The following is a 22,833-nucleotide window of genomic DNA, read 5'->3' as shown; positions in this document are numbered from 1 at the left end:
TTACCCTAACCCTCTAACCTGTTCACTCGAAGGGAAGTCAGATTCTGCGGGGGTGTCTGAAAATTCTATAACACCGGTAAGTTTATAATCTGAATTTCTTTACATGAGCATCTTTGCCCAGAAAAAAAGTGTTTATAAATACAACTCTGTTATTACTATTGCTATAATGATAAAGATACCAAATGTAATGGCAACCGTGTACAACAATTTTTTTGTAGCATGTATTTTGTCCCCAATGACATGGCTGCACTTCTCCCTGTGTTGTGATTTAATCTAATAAAAGGAACTCTATGGGCCGACGTCTGCTCTGGTACCTCATGTAGTCTGTCAGAGATGTCACACCTCCAGTCTATCGAAAACAGGTCTACAGAAAACCCATTGGGACACTTTCTACACTACAGAAATACTAGAGATTTGAATAGTAATGTGATGAATTTTAAAAAAAAGTGACATTATAGCAATTTATATAACTGCCTCTTAGTGTGTCAAAACCCCATAAGAATACAACAGTATTTTTTTAATGGTTTTATGATAGTCCATGCTCAATCACTTGTAACCCCAGTAAGAGATCGCCTCACCCTGTCTATTGACCCTTTGCACGTGACGTCACGTCCCACTCGCGGGGAATATGAACGCCATGGCGGACGGCAGAAGATCAATCGATTTCGCCTCCTCGAACAGAGCTTTGCCGGGTTTAAAGGGAGGCTGTCCCCATTGTCGTGGCCCATCAGTGCAGCTTCTGTCTTCCAGGTGTTTCACGGCGGAGTCTAGTGCATACAACAGAGTCGTGATGTGGGAGCAGACCTCTCCAAGGCCTGCTTTACATGTGCAGTGGCCGCACACAACGGTTCCATCCTTCTTCACAGACACTCATGGTTTCAGCTGGGTCGCAGACAGAGCCTGAATATGATGGACCTGGAATTACACATAGTGCAGGCGGGTCATTCCATGGAAAGTGTTAAGATTGGACTTTGGAAGTTTGAGGTTTTTGATCATAACCAAATATTATATATATATATATATATATATATATATATATATATATATATATATATATATATATATATATATAAATTTTTAACCAAAAATTATGCATTTTTAATTTAATTAACACATTTCATATGAAGAGGGAAGTATTTTTGCTCATAAGAACAATAAAAGTCTGAGATTTATGTGATATTTTTTAAGTGTTACCTTCCATGAATGTGAGAAATGGTCAGAGTGGACATGAGAAAATGATTGTAATTTAACAAAAACAGCTAAAATATACAAATTGTATATTTATTATTGTATTTTGATTCATGCTAACCAGTACACTTGAATCAGTGGCTTCAGAAACTGAAAACATTACTGACCGTTTTATTATGCCTCCTTGTCCCCTTTGAATGTTGTGGACTCAAACTTAACACTTTCTATGGAATGACCCAAATGCTAGCTAGATGGCAAGACTGTGTAACCTACTATGAAATGGCAAGGAAAGTATGAGCTGCTTTTAGTTACAGTCGATTTGAGTTTTGATGGCATCCTAGGGGAAACAGGTTGAAAACATACACAGCTGGCTAGCTATGTCTTACCTTTGCCATTATGAGGTACACCCCCCTGCTGTGAGCATAGCACCGCGATTCTGTAACCCAAGCAGCTACAAAGAACTGGTAAGCATCCAGACTTTTGTATGCTTTTAGGTCAGCACCTGTGTATGGGGACACTCCGTTGGTAACATAGTGGTACAGATCGTGTGGACTGAACTCGGGCAGACTGGACGATTTTGCTAGATCCGTGAACACATCGGTAGGGAGAAGGTATGGGGCGGTAGCTAACCCTGCTATCGCTAGCTAACCCTGCTATCGCTAGCTACTCCGCATATCGCTCTTTGTGCCGTCCTACAAGGTGACTCACTTCACAGGACAACTCCACAACATTACTCTGACTATTGGTAGCCATCACGTAAATTTAAACTATAATAGCTACTCATCCGTCGCAATATTTTGTTTGTTTTTGTTGTTCGCTTTTGAATTTCCCGGTCTATCGCTTACTGCCGTCCGTCATGGCGCAGTCTCCCTCGTCACGTGATAACTGTGACGCGTCCACAAAGGGTGAATAGGGTTAAACGCCAGTGGACTCCGGACAAGATCTATGCCGGTGCACCCAGTGGGTCCCCGTTGATTAGATTATGCTGAAACGTTGATGATACCTGCAGGGAGATTGACTTCTGCTGGTTGTATGGCAGAAAACTTTTGACACAGATCATAACGGACGCCCCTGGACCACATGGTGGGTGCTTGGGAGTCCATATAGCAGTCATTCATAAGGAAGTAGAGAAATTAGGGCACAACATTGCGCTAGATTATTGAAAAAGGCTTCAATACTTGAAAATGTAACCAGCGTTAAAATCTGATCGCATATCTAATGAGTGTCGTAATGAGTCTCAAATAATATTCTCTTACAGTCAGGGATTTGGCGATGTTTCAATCATGTTTTCGTCTTAGCCTATACAAACAGCATAAGTGAACAGGAAAAGCAACGGATAACGTTTCGTGGTTACTCCTTCAGTAGTTCGAATTATTATTATAGCGGTTGTACTATTGTGTACAACCACTAGATGTCGCCGTCAACCGTCCATAACAAACAGAAGCGTCCCTTATACGTCTAATATGCAGTGTCTCGGGAATTAAATGACGTGGTCTGTGTCGAGAGTTTCGCCACGAACCTTCCTCTGAAGCTTTGGACTTTAGGATTTTAGTTTGTTTTTTTCTTTTCATATAAGACTGGGAGCACACCGGCAACGACTCCAGCTGCAAACAGTGCCGTGCATTTTGCCTACTACAGAGATTAAAAAGTCGATCGGGAAAATAATGTTTTCACCAATGACCCTGTTTGGCACAAAACAGGGATTCATTGATCGTAAAGGGTTCACACAGAGGGTGAAGCTCTCAGGGAACAACTACCCTTAAAGCACACAGACCACCACAAGGGATGAAACTCAATCCAGACTCAAGGCCCGCAATATCAGATGTGATCTGAAGCTACAGGTAATAAAGGAAAACTGTGACCCACGCACCACCCTGAAAAGATGGTGAAGATGCACATCCATCCATCCATTACCCGAATCGCTTATCCTGCTCTCAGGGCTGCGGGGATGCTGGAGCCTATTCCAGCAGTCATTGGGCGGCAGGCGGGGAGACACCCTGGACAGGCCGCCAGGCCATCACAGGGCCCACACACACATTCACACACACCCATTCATACCTAGGGGCAATTTAATACCACCGATTCACCTCACATACATGTCTTTGGACTGTGGGAGGAAACCGGAGCCCCCAGAGGAAACCCACACAGACACGGGGAAAACATGCAAACTCCACACAGAGGATGACCCGGGACAACCAACCAAGGTTGTCCTGGGTCATCCTATAACAGGTTGGACTACCTCGGGGCTCAAACCCAGGACCTTCTTGCTGTGAGGCGACCGCGCTAACCACTGCTCCACCGTGCCGCCAAAAAAGATGCACATATGCATGCTATTTATCTATCAAAACGGGTTCACGTGGAAGACAGTATCTCTACTTGATCACATCCCAAAACAGGAGGGCAAAAAGAGTCTTTTTATAAAAGAAGCATTTATTTTACAGAGAAGACATATTTTACAAACTCAGTACTAATCAAACCAAGGTTATACATCACACGCTGCACGGTGTGTTTTGAATTCAAACATTGCAGAAAATGAGGGAAATGACAAATTCTAACAGGCCAAACAAAACAAAAAAATATGCTGACACTTGGAATAAGTAGCACACAGATTAACTACCATACATTTAATCAATCCAGCATTGCTATGCTAAATTTGATGATGGAAATAACAAAAGTTCAAACTTAACTGGGAATCAACTTTACCAGCTGTGGAGTGGTATACGACTATGTCTTCCAAGGTGTTACCAAAGGGTGAAAAATATATTGCCGTCATCACCATTCTAACAGATTACATCAGTTAACACCACTGACAGAATGGCCGAGGAAGAGTTCATGATGTACATGTGATTAAAAAAAGATTGTGGTATAGATGTGGGAGGGGGAGCGAAGTTCTTCAGGGCAGCTACTTTGGGGGATCGGTGTTGATGCCGTATTTCTCTTTCAGAAGCTTCAACTGCTCCTCTTTCTTCTTTGTGTCCATTTTCTGGAAAGCCTGCAAGTGTGATTAAAAGGGGATTAAAAAGACCATGAGAATGTAATATTTTTCAATCTGCGAACACAAATGTAGGTGTGTCAAAAGCCAACTATTGCACAAAAATATTCTGAATTTCTTTTTAAACAATTATATTCCAGAGCATATCCAATCAAAATACTCGAATACTAGAATTTGTGCATACAAAATTTGGAATTCAGTGTAATTTGCCATATCAGAAAAATTGTTATTAGCATATCGGAATCATTACGTTGTTAAAGACATTTAAACGAATAATCCTATATTATATATAGATGAAGCAGGTGGTGAGGTCACTGACTCTCAGGGGAAGAGGTGTTTTAAAAAATAACTACATAATACTTCTTCTGGCAGACTGGAGACAAATTCTAATTTTCCAGGAAATGTCCACTTGTTCTGAACTTACGTTGATACAAACCCAAGATTTATTAAGGATTCTGTAACAGTCATACGTACTCTGTTTGCATTGTAGTAGAGGACGACCAAGTATCTGTTGCAGACATTGAAGCCTGACAAATGGTCACAGGCGTTCTTGGCATCAAAGATATCCTCATAAACCACGTAAGCTGTGCCTCTTGTTTCTGGAGTGTTCCCTCTGAGAATTCAAATTAGGGTATAATTAACAGAGCAATAGTCACAGTTTTCCAGGTTTTTTGTTGTGCCATTTGGTGCCAGGATATAGTCTGGCCAAGTAAGATGCCCAGTTCAACACAAAAGAAAATACTGCAGAAAGCACAAGAATGTTTCCAGAGTAATTTATGCAGTTGAGGAAGTTTATTCTATGCTGAGTAATATGCATATGAGAAGCTGTTAGATCAATGGGGCACTGCAGCATCTATCATGCTTGACTGCCTTTTTGTAAAAAGTATTAGCTGACTCTCAGACAATATCAAGTGAAGTTGAATCAAGTCTAGTTTTAGCCAAGTTAGTTTGCACATACAAAGATGACTTGGTAGGATGATCTTATGAAAAACACAAGTACCTTAACATTCTAACATGTATTCTAACCGTATGCCGACCAGGGGCCAAATGTATAAAACTCTGTAGAAATCTGTACACTCAAAACAGGAAACATGCATAAACAGTACTTTCATCAGATTTATAAAACTCCACGTACGTCTGTTCCCACAGGCTTTTTCCTCATGCATCTCAATAATCCTGAAATTGTGCACACATGCACAAGCCTTCTGACCATGCCCACAATTTACTATAAATGGCTTGCAACACACCTCCAATTGCCTGGATTGCATATGAAGGGCCAGCATTTAGTTTATTTTTGAGGAGAAATGGCAGAAGCATTTAAGAAGCAAGTGAAGAAGAAGCGCAATTTTACCGACTGTGAACTTGAAATAATGGTTGACCCGATTGACAGAAGAAAATGCGTCTTATCTGGAAGCCTAAGCTCTGGCATTACCAACAAAATGAAACAAGTTGAATAGCAGAAAGTATCCGAACCAGTGAACGCCATTAGTTCTTAGCCAGTGACCATGGAGGACATTAAAAACAAGTCACACCAGGGGTGTCTCGTCTATCAACATGGGGATCACCGATTCGAATCCCCGTGTTACCTCCGGCTTGGTCGAGCGTCCCTACAGACACAACTGGCCGTGTTTACGAGTGGGAAGCCAAATGTGGATGTGTGTCCTGGTCGCTGCACTAGCGCCTCCTCTGGTCAGTCAGGGCACCTATCCAGGGGGGAGGGGGAACTGGGGGGAATAGCATGATCCTCCCACACGCTACGTTCCCCTGGAAAAAAATCTTCACTGTCAGGTAAAAAGAAGCGGCTGGCAACTCCACATGTATTGGAGGAGGCATGTGGTAGTCTGCAGCCCTCCCTGGCTCAGCAGAAGGGATGCAGCAGCGACCGGGACGGCTTGGAAAATAGGGTAATTGGCCAAGTACAACTGGGGAGAAAAGGGGGGGGGGGCAAAAAAAACAAACAAAAAACAAGTCACACCTGAAGGTGTAGATTATTCTTACTCCCCAAAAATAAAGAATAATCTTTATTCATATAAAGAGCATGTACTATCTATTTGTTTATTTATATAAAGATCATTATAATTGTTATAATGCTTTGTGGAAAAACATATTTACGCAAGATAGGACAAAATTAACGTCTGTCGGGGAAAAAAAAGGGTTGGCAACCAGACATGCGTCACTATGTAATCACAGTGAAGGTTTTTTTAAAACAATAGATTACGTCCTAACACAATGTAGTGAAAGAAATTCACTTTTATTCTCCTTTTTCGCCTACTTGCAACACCATACTAATCAAATTCAAAAGAATGCGTATACAGTATGCACGGTGTGAAAAGATGTGTACTGGTATGTATGCACATTCTCACTGCCTGCTGATTTTTATACATTCGGAAACCTGCGTGGAAAGTGGAGGTGTGAAAGATGCGTACCAGTACGCAGATTCTCACCATCCGTGGATTTTTCTACATTCGGAAACCTGCGTGGAAAGTGGCTTAAATACTGTTTTTGTTTGTACGCACGGTTTATACATTTGGCCCCAGTAGTGTTTAGGGGTAAATAGAAAAGAATATGTATAAGCTTCTCAACTGGGGAATATCAAGTCTGCATTATAAAACAATCTCCACCACAAAACCCTCTCCAGACAGTATGAACATTACCAAGAGAGTTTTGGTGACTGTAAATACCTGTGGATCTCAAATAACTATATTGCAATTATGTAAATATTTTTTCCTGACCATACATGCCTAAACTCTAACAAAAATTAGCTGATATTTTCTCAAATTTTCACTATTAGGAAGTTTTTATCTTCATTATAACAGTGCAGCGGAAATATAGGATGTGTAAGGTGGAGAGGCAGTGGGGGACAACAAATAGCAAAGGTTTTAAACCCAACTCAAATCTAGGATACTGCAATCTGGCTGTAGCCCACATCATACATGTTAAACTGTTTGAGCCACCTGGATTCCCATTACAATTTCTGATCTTAAAAACTACACAGACTTTTCAATACCGGTCTTTCTTTCAAGGCAACAAGTCCACAGGACAGCGATATAGTTTGATAAAAACCTGCACCTCTCTAACCTTAGGGGATGTGTTTTGAGTCGACACAAAGATCCGAGAAACTTTTTTTTAGTATTTTGTCCTAAGAGTCATACTTATCAACAGAACAATTTCAAGCACAGTACTAAGGATAGCACTTAGTCCATGTGACTACTTATTAAACTTATATAGGTACTCACGTTCTGATTTGACGTATTGGTCCATATTTCCCAAAGATATCGTACATTTCCTCAGCTGTGATCTTATATGGAAGGTTTCTAATATACAGGATTCTGTTGACCTCAGGGGGTAATCGTATCTGCAGGGACAAAAAAGAAAGCGAATAGGTTGGTTCCATGCATTTAAACAAACAACAAAGGCAACTGGTGCAACTGGTCCATCATAATTTCTACATCCTTTGGATACCCAACGACACAACATTCTGAAATTTTAGCCGTTTTTCAACCAATAAAAATGTGACATTTTATGGCATAGAATTTTACCTTATAAAACGAATATCTTTCAGATGTTTTGACGATCAAAATCTGTCGTCAGTTTTACTAAAACTGCATAGAGGCAGCACTATCTGGCATTTCTATCAGGCATTTAATTTACATTGATGTAACCAGAATTGCATGGCTGTGGATAGTCTTTCCAGCACGATCATTTGAAATATGGTGAATGTCAACATCTTCTCATTGCATTGCTACAAGATGCATAGGGATTAATTCTATTTATTTTAATTATCACTCCAGTGGTAGTCGCGGACCCTGAAAACAGAGGTTCCCATTAAAAAAACAACCGAATTAACTTCTCAAAATGTATGTACTGGATGAACTCAAATTCAAAGCGTCTCTCAATAAGATAACAATCGGAGATTATTGCAATATAACAATGGAAGACTAGTCACCCGCAATCAATTGCAAAAGAAAAAAAAGTCCTGAATGCGTGGATTGTACGGACTTAAACGTCAGGAATACGAATGAATTCTCAGCTAGCTGGCTGGCGTTAGTTAGCTACTAAGGCTATGTAAACTACGTTGGCTAGCTCGCATTAGCTTCTTTGGCAAACCTAGTTGATTCAATTTATGAGTTATGTTAACTACAGGACAGCTCTCTCCCTCTGACAGCTCTTCCGGAAATACAGTTAAACGGTATTAACTTACATTAGCTCGTTTCGCTGCTTGCATAGCCATGATGGGATAATTTTATGAAGGGACGAGAGAGCCACAATCCACACCAGCGTTCAGCGATTTTACCGTCAAAATGGTAGTCGCTGGCTGTTGACGAACTTCCGCTTATTCAGTATTCACTTCCTGTCACGATTGAACGGCGGTTGGTGTTGTCGCCCATCTTTATTGACAATACTATTACACCCTGGTCACAACCTTTTCCAACTCCTCCCCTCTGGTAGGCGCTAAAGAGCACTGTACCCCAAAATAACCAGATGTAAAGACAGTTTATTTCCTCGGACTGTCATTCAAATGAACGGTTAACGCCGTCAAATAAATCCAACCATTTTGTACATTGTATGTATTGGACGCCCTGTCATGTCCATCTACCTCAGGCATGTATATAAGTAACCTAACGTCTATTTCAGCATCTCTGATATACGTATTCTCTGCACCATTGCACTTTATCACCTCTTATTTCATCTGTATAAGTCAATCCTTGTGTGTGTGCGTGCGTGTGCGAGCGTGCGTATATATATTTATATATAGTGGTATAAATATATATATATATATATAGTGGTATAACTCTTCATATATGAAGATTGTTGCGTGTTAGTGTTGTTATTCTGTTACGTACACTGAGAGAGCCACGAAACCGGAGTCAAATGCAAACCTACGTACATGGCCAATAAACATGAGGGTTTGAAACAGTATAAAGTTCTCTGTCTATCGGCAATAGTATTCAGCAGCTGTGCTACACAGCTGACAAAGCTTTCTCCATTGTTTCCTGAACGAAATGTGACGACTTCCATGTGGCTAAAAACGGTTAGATGGGCTCCCCATCAATGTTCTCCATCTGACTCCTGATTGCATTAAGAGGCTGCCATTGGATACTTTTTTGTTTTGTTTGTTCTTGTTTTGTTTTTTTGCACCAAGTGCAATGGTCTGTAGCTCTATAAAGTACTATGATCAAAGCCTGTATGAAAGCAGTTACAGTATTGTGACACCGAAGCTACCTGCTTTCACATCGTTGAACTAATTGTGTGATTGACCAGCCCTTTATTTTTGTTATTATTGTAACCGGTTATTTTCTTAACCCAGCCACTGAGGATGCACAAGCCAGTGCATCCTTAGTGCCGGTCCCATGCCCGGACAAATGGGGAGGGTTGCGTCAGGAAGGGCATCCGGCGTAAAATCTTTGCCAAATCAAATATGCGGATCATAAATAAGACTTACATACCGGATCGGTCGAGGCCCGGGTTACCAACGACCGCCACCGGTACTGTTAACCAGCAGGGTGTCGGTGGAAACTATGCTACTGTTGGGCGAAGGAGAAAGAGAGGGGGAAAGCATGTCCAGAGGCAGCTAGAGAGGAGGAAGGGTAGGCATGTGGAGGTGAGAGTTGGAACTTTGAATGTTGGCACTATGACTGGTAAAGGGAGAGAGCTGGCTGACATGATGGAAAGAAGAAAGGTAGGCATACTGTGTGTGCAAGAGACCAGGTGGAAGGGGAGTAAGGCCACGAGTATCGGAGGTGGGTTCAAACTCTTCTACCATGGTGTGAATGGGAGGAGTAATGGGGTAGGGGTCATTCTGAAGGAAGAGTATGTCAAGAGCGTGCTGGAGGTGAAGAGAGTGTCAGACAGAGTGATGAGTATGAAGCTGGAAATTGAAGGTTTATTGCTGAATGTTATCAGCGCATATGCCCCGCAAGTTGGGTGTGAGATGGATGAAAAAGAAGAATTCTGGAGTGAGTTGGACGACATGGTGGAGAGGGTACCCAAGGAGGAGAGAGTGGTGATTGGAGCGGACTTCAATGGACATGTTGGTGAAGGGAACAGAGGTGATGAGGAGGTGATGGGAAGATATGGAGCCAAGAAGAGAAATGTGGAAGGACAGATGGTGGTCGATTTTGCGAAAAGGATGGAAATGGCTGTGGTGAATACATATTTCAAGAAGAGGGAGGAACACAGGGTGACGTACAAGAGTGGAGGAAAGTGCACACAGGTGGACTATATCTTATGTAGAAGGCGCCATCTAAAAGGGATTGGAGACTGCAAGGTGGTGACAGGGGAGGGCGTAGCTAGGCAGCATCGGATGGTGGTCTGTAGGATGACTTTGGAGACCAAGAAGAGGAAGCGAGTGAAGACACAGCCAAAGATCAAATGGTGGAAGTTGAAGAAGGAAGACTGTTGTGTGGAGTTCAGGCAGGAGTTAAGACAGGCACTGGGTGGTAGTGAAGAGTTGCCAGATGGCTGGAAAACCACTGCAGAAATAGTGAGGGAGACAGCTAGGAAGGTACTTGGTGTGTCATCAGGACAGAGGAAGGAAGACAAGGAGACTTGGTGGTGGAATGAGGAAGTACAGCAAATTATACAGAGGAAAAGGTTGGCAAAGAAGAAGTGGGATAGTCAGAGAGATGAAGAAAGTAGACAGGAGTACAAGGAGATGCAGCGTAAAGCAAAGAGAGAGGTGGCAAAGGCAAAGGAAAAGGCGTATGGTGAGTTGTATGACAGATTAGACACTAAGGAAGGAGAAAAGGACTTGTACCGATTGGCTAGACAGAGGGACCAAGCTGCAAAGGATGTGCAGCAAGTTAGGGCGATCAAGGATAGAGATGGAAATGTGCTGACAAGCGAGGAGAGTGTGCTAAGAAGGTGGAAGGAATACTTTGAGGGGCTGATGAATGAAGAAAATGAGAGAGAGAGAAGGTTGGATGATGTAGGGATAGTGAATCAGGAAGTTCAGCGGATTAGCAAGGAGGAAGTGAGGGCAGCTATGAAGAGGATGAAGAGTGGAAAGGCAGTTGGTCCTGATGACATACCTGTGGAGGCATGGAGATGTTTAGGAGAGATGGCAGTGGAGTTTTTAACTAGATTGTTTAACACAATCCTGGAAAGTGAGAGGATGCCTGAGGAGTGGAGAAGAAGCATACTGGTACCGATTTTCAAGAACAAGGGCGATGTGCAGAACTGTAACAACTACAGAGGTAGTAAGTTGATCAGCCACAGCATGAAGATTTGGGAAAGAGTAATAGAAGCTAGGTTAAGAGGAGAGGTGACGATCAGCGAGCAGCAGTATGGTTTCATGCCACGAAAGTGCACCACAGATGCGATGTTTGCTTTGAGAATGTTGATTGAGAAGTATAGAGAAGGCCAGAAAGAGTTGCATTGTGTCTTTGTAGATTTAGAGAAAGCTTATGACAGAGTGCCGAGAGAGGAGGTGTGGTATTGTATGAGGAAGTCAGGAGTTGCAGAGAAGTATGTAGGAGTGGTGCAGGATACGTATGAGGGAAGTGTGACAATGGTGAGGTGTGCGGTTGGAATGACAGATGGGTTCAAGGTGGAGGTGGGATTACATCAAGGATCGGCTCTTAGCCCTTTCTTGTTTGCAATGGTGATGGACAGGTTGACGGACAAGATCAGGCAGGAGTCTCCATGGACGATGATGTTCGCGGATGACATAGTGATCTGTAGCGAGAGTAGGGTGCAGGTTGAGGAGAGCCTGGAGAGGTGGAGGTATGCACTTGAGAGAAGAGGAATGAAAGTCAGTAGGAGCAAGACGGAATACCTATGTGTGAATGAGAGAGAGGACAGTGGAATGGTCAGGATGCAAGGAGTGGAGGTGACAAAGGCATTTGAGTTTAAATACTTGGGGTCAACTGTCCAAAGTAACGGGGAGTGCAGTAGAGAGGTGAAAAAGAGAGTGCAGGCAGGTTGGAGTGGGTGGAGAAGTGTGTCAGGAGTGATTTGCGACAGAAGGGTATCAGCAAGAGTTAAAGGGAAAGTTTAAAAGACGGTTGTGAGACCAGCTATGTTATATGGTTTGGAGACAGTGGCACTGACGAAAAGACAGGAGGCGGAGCTGGAGGTGGCAGAGTTGAAGATGCTAAGATTTTCACTGGGAGTAACGAAGAAGGACAGGATTAGGAACGATTATATTAGAGGGACCGCTCAGGTTGGACGGTTTGGAGACAAAGCAAGAGAGGCAAGATTGAGATGGCTTGGACATGTGTGGAGGAGAGATGCTGAGTATATTGGGAGAAGGATGCTGAATATGGAGCTGCCAGGGCAGAGGAAAAGAGGAAGGCCAAAGAGGAGGTTTATGGATGTGGTGAGGGAAGACATGCAGGTGGCTGGTGTGACAGAGGAAGACGCAGAAGACAGGAAGAAATGGAAACGGATGATCCGCTGTGGCGACCGCTAACGGGAGCAGCCGAAAGTAGTAGTAGTAGTAATCGGTTATTTTCTTGCCCGGTGCGGGCTTCGATATGAGGTTTACTGCACCACAAGGCGACATCGCTAACCGCTCGGCTAAAGGGTCAGACCCGTTGGTTAGGGACTAACGTGTCTGATTAGTAGTTCACAGTCGTCACCCTCCCCGGAAGCGCGCCCTCGCGCTTTGTCATTCCGCGCTTCGAAGAGACTTCTGAGGATCTGCACACTTCCGGATCCCACCGCTGCCACCAATGTAACCGGTTATTTTCTTGCCCGGTGCGGGACTCGATACGGGGTGTACTGCACCACAAGGCGACATCGCTAACCGCTCGGCTAAAGGGTCAGACCCGTTCACTAGGGACTAACGTGTTTTAGTAGTTTACATTAGCATTATTATTCGTTTCAGCAAGTAAAAACATGTGAATACATGTGCTCCGGACTAAAATGAGTAAATTCTAAAATATAATAGTAAAATAGTGATATAAATTAGGTATATGACACAACGGGAGCGACAAAGTTCCGCCAAAAAAAAACACGAGTCTCTAGTTCTTTACAGTCGGTGTGTGTGTGTGTGTGTGTGTGTGTGTGTGTGTGTGTGTGTGTGTGTGTGTGTGTGTGTGTGTGTGTGTGTGTGTGTGTGTGGCTCACCAATTTTACCGCCTTCCCTTGTGGGGTGAAACTTCCCTTTAACCTCTACGCGAACGTCGGACCTGTTTAGGGGACGGACCGAAAATCAGGATGAGGTTTACGGTAGTTTACCGTAGAAATTAAGGGAGAGTTCGATTATATTTTTATCCTGTCTCCTGAAAGATCTGTTGTGTTCGTGTGCGTCCAGAGAAATTTAAGCTGTGCTGTTTACGTACCGGATATAACTTTGCTGCTTTGTTAGGTTTCTGTAATTACAGTGTGAATGAATGAATAGTAGAAAGGCACCGAGCTAACGGTTAGCAGCTAACAGCTTTCGCATTGTGCTTATGCTTCCGGTAGTACTTACCGGTTGTGATTCATGTGTAATGTTGCCAATGTATGTTATTGTTTCACACATACACACACACACACACGCACACACACACACACACACACACACACACACACACACACACACACACACACACACACACACACACACACGTCTACTTGTCAACAAACAAAGATAACATGTTTGCATTCTTGCCAATGCACCACAGCGGTCACATACTCCCAACTAGCTACAGTTACAGACCAAGCTATTAATCCTCTAATACAATCTGTATATACATCATAACACTAAAATAGAGTGTGGTGCATACAGTGTGGTTGACATGGTCAGAGCATGATCAGAGCATTGTCAGATCATGATCAGAGCAGGTGCTGGTCCTGAGTGTGGGGGAAAAACACAAATGTATCATTTTTGAGGGGGAGGAGGGGGGTACTGTTTGCAAGGAGAAGGAGTTTAATGGAAAATTAATTGAAAAGTAAATTAATTGGGGTCATTTTGACCCCAGTTGTGTAGTAACGGGGTATGAATATGTTATGCATTAAAGGGTTAAAATTATTTTACAAATGTTCGAAGTCTTTGTTTATGTTTTGTGATTTGCAGCTGTGAAGACTACCTAATCTAATGTTAAGACTCTGCTGTTTATACCGGTACCTTACACTGTCAGCTAGCTATGTCTACACCTCCAAAGAGAAGAAAGTGCCGTAACGACCCAGGTATCTTCTGTTATATCTGTGGATGCTTCACTTTAGCCCCTCAAATACGCAACATCACTACATTCATCAAGAGAGTGTACCGTGCTTACTTTAAAGTACCGCTTGGAGACCAGGACGAACACTGGGCCCCTCATAAAGTATGCACGACTTGTGTCGAAACTCTGAGATCATGGTCTCAAGAAAAAAATGCTAAGCTCAAGTTTGGTGTGCCGATGGTTTGGAGAGAATCAAAAAACCACCTAGATTACTGCTACTTCTGCCTTGTAAATGTCAAAGGATTCAATAAGAAAAACAAGCAATACGTGAAATACCCTCTGCTATACGGCCAGTTCCTCATTGTGACGAAATACCTGCACCTATTTTTACCGAGCTCGCAGAGATTGATGAGGAAGCACTTACTTCATCCACATCTTTATCCGTTGATGATGATGAAGAAGCAGACGCAGAGTACAAGCCATTGGATTCATTTTTTGATCGACCTTCACTGTATAGTCAGCCTGAATTGAATGATCTGATCTGAGATTTGAATTTGCCAAAACAATCTGCTGAGTTGTTGGCTTCCAGGCTGCAAGAGAAAAACCTTCTCAAACCTGGCACAAGCGTCTCATTTTATCGCAACAGAGAGGCACAACTGAGGAAGTATTTCCACTCTGATGGTAAACTTGTATACTGCAATGATGTTGAAGGGCTTCTTCTCACTATGGGATTGCCTGCGTACCATTCAAGTGAGTGGAGACTCTATTGACAGTTTGAAAATAAGTTTGAAATGTGTTTTACTTCACAATGGGAACATCTATGGATCCATCCCTATAGGACACTCAGTGGCCTTGAAGGAGGAGTACGCAAACATCAAGGTTGTACTTGAAAAATTGAAGTACCACGATCATAAATGGTTAATTTGTGTGGATTTGAAAATGGTGAACTTCCTTTTGGGACCACAAGGAGGTTACACCAAATACCCTTGTTTCCTATGCTACTAGGACAGTAGGGCTAAGGAGGAGCACTGGGTGAGAAAGGAATGGCCATCAAGGAATAGTTTGATACCTGGTGACAAGAACATCATTAATGAACCACTGGTTGATTGGAAAAATATCATCCTTCCACCATTGCACATCAAACTCGTTCTGATGAAGCAGTTTGTTAAAGCTCTTGATCACACTGGAGACTGCTTTGGCTACATCAACCTTTCCGAGTCTTAGCGACGAGAAGAAAAAAGCAGGGATATTCGACGGACTTCAGATCAGAACATCACTCAAGGACCCACACTTCGTTATGACAATGACCGCTGTCGAAGCTCGAGCATGGAATGCATTCACTAATGTGGTGCAGAATTTTCTTGGGAACAAGAAAGATGACAACTACCGAGATTGTGGAGGAGCAGCTCCTTAGTCTGCGAGCGCTGGGGTGCAGAATGAGCATCAAGGTGCACTACTTGCACAGTCACCTGAGCAAGTTTCCAGATAACCTTGAAGATGTAAGCGAGGAACAGGGTGAACGTTTCCATCAAGACATTAAAGTGATGGAATAACGTTATCAAGGTCGTTGGGACTCAAATATGATGGCAGATTACTGCTGGAGTTTGATGAGGGATGTCCCAGACGCTGTATTTGTCCAAGCAGTTGAAAGCCTTTAACACTGGGTGCATGATTGGTAATACCTTGACGAGCCATATTATGTATGCAGATGACCTTGTCATCTTTAGTCCCTGTAGCGCTGGTCTCCAGCAGCTCCTTAATACAGTGGTTTCCAAACTTTTTCCTTGGAGCCCCCCCTACTTGTTTCTAAGAAAAGCTGAGCCCCCAGGCCCACACACATACAACAAGAGAAAAGTCATTAATTCCAAATATTTATATGCAAAAAGTAACACCAATTATAGTTTTTTCCACATTTATCCTCAATAAATGTCTCATTTCCATCCTCAGAACATCTGTGTTCAAATGTATCGTCTTGTATAAGCTTAACTTTTTTTTTCTTTTAACAAACCAACAGGGTAGGCCTGTTGTCGTCTGACTCGGGCTCATTGAAACATCAAATTATAAATACTGTTGTCATCTTACAACGCAACAGAGTAGGCCTGTTGACATCTGACCCCAGGTTGGGAACCAATATATTGTAATGATCACGGATGAATAGGCTCGGTAGCCCTTGGCTAACGGATCGGACCCTTTAGTCGACTGGTTAACGTTGTCGCCCGTGGTGCGGGAGAGCCGGGTTCCCGTACTGCCCCCCGAATTCGCTACCCAGTCAACTGTTAGCCAAAGGCTAGAAGGGCTAGCGAGTCTATTCATCCGCGGTCGTTACACTACCCCCCCCCCCCTTTGGGAAGCAGGGCTTCAGCATACCAGCTTCCTCACGTCTCTGGGCGTACACACTTCCGATGGTCTCACCATCCCACTCCTGACACCAATGTAACGAATTCAGGGGGCAGCCGGGAACCGCCGCAGCCGAGAAGCGAACCCGGGTCTCCCGTACCACTGGCGACTGCGACTGGTTAAACGTAGTCGCCAGTGGTGCGGGAGACCCGGGTTCGCGTCCCGGCTACCCTCTGAATTCGCTACAACATGTTTTGTGTATGGTGTGGAGCATGATATCAAATACAATGCTAGTGAGAGTATTGTCATGATCCGCAGAACCAAAGAGGACTATTTACTAAAATTTCCTGATTTTGTCTGATAATAATCTTGGGGTATGTAATAAGGTGAAATATCTTGGACATTATATTACTAAACAAATGACAGACGATGATATTTATAGGCAATGCCGCGTGATGTATGCACAAGCAAACATTCTCTCACGCAAGTTTGGTATGTGTTCAGTTAGTGTGAAGATGTCTGTTCAGAGCATATTGTACACCACTTTATACTGCACACCTGTGGTCAAACTACAAAAAAGCAAGCTTACAGAGACTTCAAGTAACTTAAAATGATGCAATGAGAATACTGCTAAAAATACCTAGACGGTGTAGTGCAAGTGAAATGTTTGTGGCTGCAGGAGTCAATACTGTAACGTGCATGGATAAGAAGACACGCTGGCCGCTGGCTCGCGGGTCTGACCCTTTAGTCTAGCGGTTAGCGATGTCTCCTGCGGTGTGGGCGATACGGGCTCAATTCCCGGCCGCGGCAGTTCCTGTGGTTGCGTTGTCCCCCGAATTCGCTACAATGCTTTACAGGCTGTTCTAAGAAATCTCATGTATAAATTTATTTGCCGGCTCATCCATCCATTCATCTGAACCGCTTATCCTGCTCTCAGGTTCGAGGGGATGCTGGAGCCTATTTCAGCAGTCACTGGGCGGCAGGCGGGGAGACACCCTGGCTAGGCCATCACAGGGCAATGACTGATAATGTAATTGTAACCCAGCAGTTACGTAGTCAGCTGATTCAATGTGTCGTGTATCTACAGGATAACTGAATTATGCAACGATTAAGGCGTATCTCGGTCTTCCTCTTTTATTTGCTAGGTCAAACATAAAATACATATTACTGCAAATAAAAAAAATGTTCTTTCGTGTGTATCTCCATACACTACACAATGTTAATAGGCATCCAAAGGAGTTGAATCAAGTGCAACTGGACTTGGTATATATCCGTGAAGACGTTTCGCCTCTCATCCAAGAGGCTTCCTCACTTCGTGCCTCTCTGACTAGACCAAGCTAGTCTGACTGGCTGGTGATGAAACTCAGAATTTATCCTCTAGGAGTCGTCGTCAGAGCTATTGATGTCCATGGCTCTTTGTGATCCGATGTTTAATAACGCCCGTCACTAACAGAGCCATAGAGATGAGTGGCTCTTTTGTGTACCGATGTTTGGCCGCGCGCGTCGCCATCGGAGCTATTGATTTGCATTTGTTTAGCAGCGACGGTGGTTGGGGGTGTTAGTTTCGACTTCGTTGTTCAGTGGTCATGAGGGTCGTTGGAGCCGTTAGTGACCGACTGCTGTTCTTGGAGGCTAGGGTAGCCGCAGGTTCTTAAAGCTCCCCTCAGGTGTTTGTGTTCTTCCTCCGGGTACAGAAGAAAAGTGTGAGTTTTTCAGGAACTCACTGGAATATCTGGGACACACCATCAACTCCACAGGCCTCCACAAATCCCCAGAAAAACTCGGTCTATTGCCGACAAATGTAAGCCAACTCCGCTCCTTTCTAGGACTGATAAATTATTCTGGCAGATTCGTCCCAAACATGGCAACAACACTCAGCCCCCTGCACAAACTACTGCATGCAGGGGCACAGTGGGAGTGGTCCCCAGAGCATGAAAAAGCGTTCTGCTCGACGAAAGAACAGCTCCTCTCTGAGAGAGTGTTAACCCATTATGACCCCCAACTGCCGATCGTACTGGCATGTGATGCCTCGCCGTACGGAGTGGGCACGGTGATTTCTCATGTGATGCCTGGTGGTCAAGAGAAGCCCGTAGCATTCGCCTCCAGAACCTTGAGCAAAGCTGAGCAAAATTATGCTCAAATTGAATGGGAGGCTTTGGGGATCATATTCAGCGTACACACATTTTTTGCATATCTGTATGGGCGCCATTTCACCCTTCTCACAGACCACCGGCCACTAATGACAATATCGAGCCCCAGTAAAGCCATCCCATCTATGGCAGCTGCGAGGCTGCAGCAATGGGCCCTTGTATTGGCGGCTCACCACTACACTATCCAATACAGGAGTGCAGCTGAACATGGAAATGAGGATGGTCTCTCATGCCTGCCATTGCAGGTGGCTCACAACAACAAACCAGGTACTGTGGATACTGTGCTGTTACACCACCTGGACTCCCTGCCCATGTGCCGCACAGATATTCGCAAAGAAACAAGGTATGACCTGGTGCTCGCTCACGTGATAGACATTGTCTTGTCCGGACAGTTTCCAGTAGTCAGGGAACGGGACGATGCACTGATCCCCTATTGCTCAAGGAGAGAGGAGCTCACTGTGGTTCTAGGGTGCCTTCTGTGGGGCAACCGGATTATTGTACCCCCAAAGTTGAGACCACAACTCATGAAAGAGCTTCATGCGGGGCACCCGGGAGTGGTTAAAATGAAAGCCGTTGCTCGCAGCTACTTCTGGTGGCCGGGGATTGACGCTCAGATTGAACAGCGGGCCAAAGTGTGTTATTCGTGCCAGCACAACCAGAAGTCTCCCGCCCTCTCCCCGCTGCACTCGTGGCTGTGGCCGGGCATGCCGTGGCAGAGGGTACATGTGGATTTTGCTGGGCCGGTGGAGGGGCATATGTTGCTAGTGGTGGTTGATGCTCACTCGAAGTGGCCGAAAGTGGAACTGATGGATTCCACAACAAGCTCAAAGACTTCAGGCTTTAAGGGGGTTGTTCAGCCGTCATGACCTGCCTGAGGTTTTGGTCAGCGACAATGGTCCACAGTTCACCTCGAGTGATTTTCGGATTTTCTCAAAGCGAATGGGGTGAAACACGTGTGCTCTGTCCCCTTTCACCCAGCCACAAACGGATTGGCGGAACGTTTTGTGCAGACACTTAAGCAGTTGTTGAAAGCTTCCAGGGGGCAGACCATGATGCGACATCGACCTGATTCGTTCCTGCTCAGCTATTGAAATGCACCCCATGCCACAACGAATGAGTCTCTGGCCATGCTCTTCCTTTGCCGTCGGCTCTGCTCCTGCTTCGACCTCCTCAAGCCAAGTGTGGCAGCCGTGGTGGGTCAGGCACAGAAAGGCCAGGAGGGTCGCAGGGCCCCATTCGCCAAGGACAAAGACTTCACGCCTGGGGACTCTGTTCTGGTGCGTGATTATAGACCGGGGGGGGGGTGGATGTCGGGTGTGATTGGTTTCTCAGGTGGGGCCAGTGTCCTACATGGTAGATGTGGGGTTAGGGCTACACTGGAAATGCCACACAGATCAAATGAGGGCCTGCGACCTGGAAATGCTCACGCCTGGAGAGCCATCACAACCTGCCTCATTGGAGCAAACAGCTACTGCCCACACGAAAGATCCAGTGCCAATTCCCCCAGCGGGTAGGTAGGATTTGTAATATTTGCTAGTAATATTTGATTTGCTAATGTCCCTTACAGCTTTCCGTAGCGCCACAACAAAGTCACGTGATGTACATAACAACGTCAGTGGGAATCCGGTCGGTGAATAAACACCCAGCACGAGAGAAGTCGTCCTTGCTTTATTAATGTTATAAGTTAACATAGCCAGAGGGCACAGATCATTACATGGTGTCAGAGTAGCGGAGTTTAAATACCCAATATGGATTCGTACGGCGTTCCAGCTCCACGGATGGACTGGGAATCGGCGAACTTACCTGAAGCATGGAGACGATTTCGACAAACAACGGAGCTAATGTTCACGGGCCCCCTGCGCGGGAAGAATGAAGAGGAGAAATGCAGCTACCTCCTGCTCTGGATAGGGGAAAAAGGGCGCGATGTGCACAACACTTGGACACTCAGCGGAGAACAAGCCAAGAAGCTAGAAACGTACTACGATAAGTACACTGAGTACATCACCCCCAAAGCAAACCCGATTTATGCCAGATATAAATTTCATGAAAAGATGCAGGGAGAGAGTGAATCCTTCGAACAATTTATAACTGAGCTAAAGCTCCTAGTCAAAGACTGTGGCTACCCAAATGCCGACGAGATGGTCAGGGACCGCATCGTGTTTGCCACCAACTCACCCAGAGTGAGAGAAAAGCTACTTAGCCAGGGAGCTGAGCTAACGCTAGAAAAAGCCATAGATGTAGCCCGCTCACACGAGCTAGCAAAGCAACAGCTAACGTTTATGGGCCAGGGCAGCACACATGAAACGGTGCACGCAATAGGCAGAAAGACTTACAAACCGAACGCACCCAAAGCAGCTAACGCTAACTTCAGACAAAGGGAGGGTAACGTTAGCACCGCCGCTAGGGCGTGTAGCTATTGTGGAGGGCTACACGGCGCTAAAGCCACTTGCCCAGCTAAGGGTAAACAATGCATTAAATGCAAGAAGCTCAATCATTTTGCTAAAGTATGCAAGTCTAGCTCCCAGGGACAGACAAAGTACTACCGCGGCACAGTACATGCCGTCGGAGAGAACCCAGAAGAGTACACCACTGACAGAGAGCAGGAAGAACTGTACTTCGACAACATTACAGTGGAGAGCACCGCTGTGGGAGAACAGACAGAGCTGTACATAGACTGCATCTCAATAGAGAACAACGGAAAAAGCAACGAGCAGGCTTACGTAGAGGTTGGAATTGGCACACCTCCACAGAAGGTAAAGTTTAAACTAGACACTGGGGCACAGGCCAATACTATTCCCACCAACCTGTTCCAGGCGCTGTTCAAAAATGTGACACTGAAACCAGCAATACACAGACTCACTGAATATGGAGGAGGCGCGCTGAGCGTGAAAGGCACATGCAAACTCAAATGTAAGTACAGAGACAATGCAATTATGCTGGACTTTTACGTCATTGACACAAACGCCCCACCAGTCATGGCAATGAAAACATGCCGTGACCTAAACTTGGTAAAAATAGTGATGGCTGTGAGCGAGGAAAACAATGTCACATCACAGAGCATAATGGATGAGTATGCAGATGTTTTCCAAGGAATAGGAGAGTTCCCAGGCGAGTGCACCTTCCGCGTCACACCAGATGCAACGCCGGTCGTCTGCCCGCCACGCAGAATCCCCATCGCCCTACGCAGCAAACTGAGGGACGAGCTTGACAGCATGGAGAAAGGCGGCATAATCTGTAAGGTAACAGAACCCACAGAATGGGTGAACGCACTCGTCATTGTTGAGAAGCCAAAGACAGGCAAACTTAGAGTGTGTTTAGACCCCAGAGCTCTTAACAAAGTGATACAACGACCTCACTACCCCCTCCCCACGCTGGAGGACGCCACCACAAAGCTCGCCGGAGCTGAGTACTTTAGCGTGTTAGACGCGCGGTCAGGCTATTGGGCCATCAAACTGAGCACTGAATCCTCAATGTTGACGACATTTAACACAGTGTTTGGCAGGTATCGTTTCCTCAGACTGCCATTCGGAATCGTGTCCGCTCAAGACGAGTTCCAGAGACGCGTGGATGAAACATATGAAGGATTGGACGGTGTGACGGCCATAGTGGACGATATACTAGTGTTCGGCAAGACTAAAGAGGAACATGACCAGCGTCTCAGAGCGATGCTGAAGCGCACAAGGGAGCGAGGGGTGAGGCTCAACCCCGACAAGTGTCACATATGCGTGTCCGAGGTAAGCTACTTCGGCCACACGCTCTCACACGAAGGCATCAAACCAGACCCACACAAGGTGAAGGCGGTCAAGGACATGCAACCCCCACAGAACAAAGCAGAGCTGGAGACAGTCCTCGGCATGATCAACTACCTCGCCAGATTCGCTCCACACCTCTCACAGATAAACTCACCCCTCAGACAGCTTCTGAAACAGGACAGTGAGTTTGTGTGGGATGCAGTCCACGACAAGGCGTTCCAAGAGATGAAGAATCTCATTACACAGCACCCAGGTCCAGTACTCTCATATTTCGACCCGCAGAAAGAGCTGCGACTCCAAGTGGATGCATCCAAAAGTGGCCT

General features: G+C 44.9%; 1 protein-coding gene across 1 annotated transcript; it reads right to left on the bottom strand.

Moving 5' to 3' along the window:
* Positions 1-3,598: 3,598 nt before the first annotated feature.
* Positions 3,599-8,504, bottom strand: sf3b6 (splicing factor 3b, subunit 6). Its single transcript, XM_056294914.1, has 4 exons — positions 8,382-8,504; positions 7,417-7,535; positions 4,655-4,793; positions 3,599-4,180 (listed from the first exon to the last, which is right to left on the bottom strand). The coding sequence occupies exons 1-4, from the start codon at positions 8,409-8,411 to the stop codon at positions 4,091-4,093; spliced, it is 378 nt and encodes a 125-aa protein (XP_056150889.1). The 5' UTR covers positions 8,412-8,504; the 3' UTR covers positions 3,599-4,090.
* Positions 8,505-22,833: the final 14,329 nt, after the last annotated feature.

Source organism: Lampris incognitus, chromosome 15 (assembly GCF_029633865.1).
Source record: "Lampris incognitus isolate fLamInc1 chromosome 15, fLamInc1.hap2, whole genome shotgun sequence".
Lineage (NCBI taxonomy): Eukaryota > Metazoa > Chordata > Actinopteri > Lampriformes > Lampridae > Lampris > Lampris incognitus.
This window is presented reverse-complemented; position numbering and strand designations above follow the sequence as displayed.

What these genes read in the sequence shown, in the direction of transcription:
- sf3b6 (XM_056294914.1), bottom strand. Translation starts at nt 8,411, where the DNA reads ATGGCTATGCAAGCAGCGAAACGAGCTAAT. An exon ending in CCAATACGTCAAATCAGAAC is followed by an intron (nt 4,794 to 7,416) that starts GTGAGTACCTAT and finishes TTGAATTCTCAG; the next exon opens with AGGGAACACTCCAGAAACAA. An exon ending in TCTACTACAATGCAAACAGA is followed by an intron (nt 4,181 to 4,654) that starts GTACGTATGACT and finishes TCACACTTGCAG; the next exon opens with GCTTTCCAGAAAATGGACAC.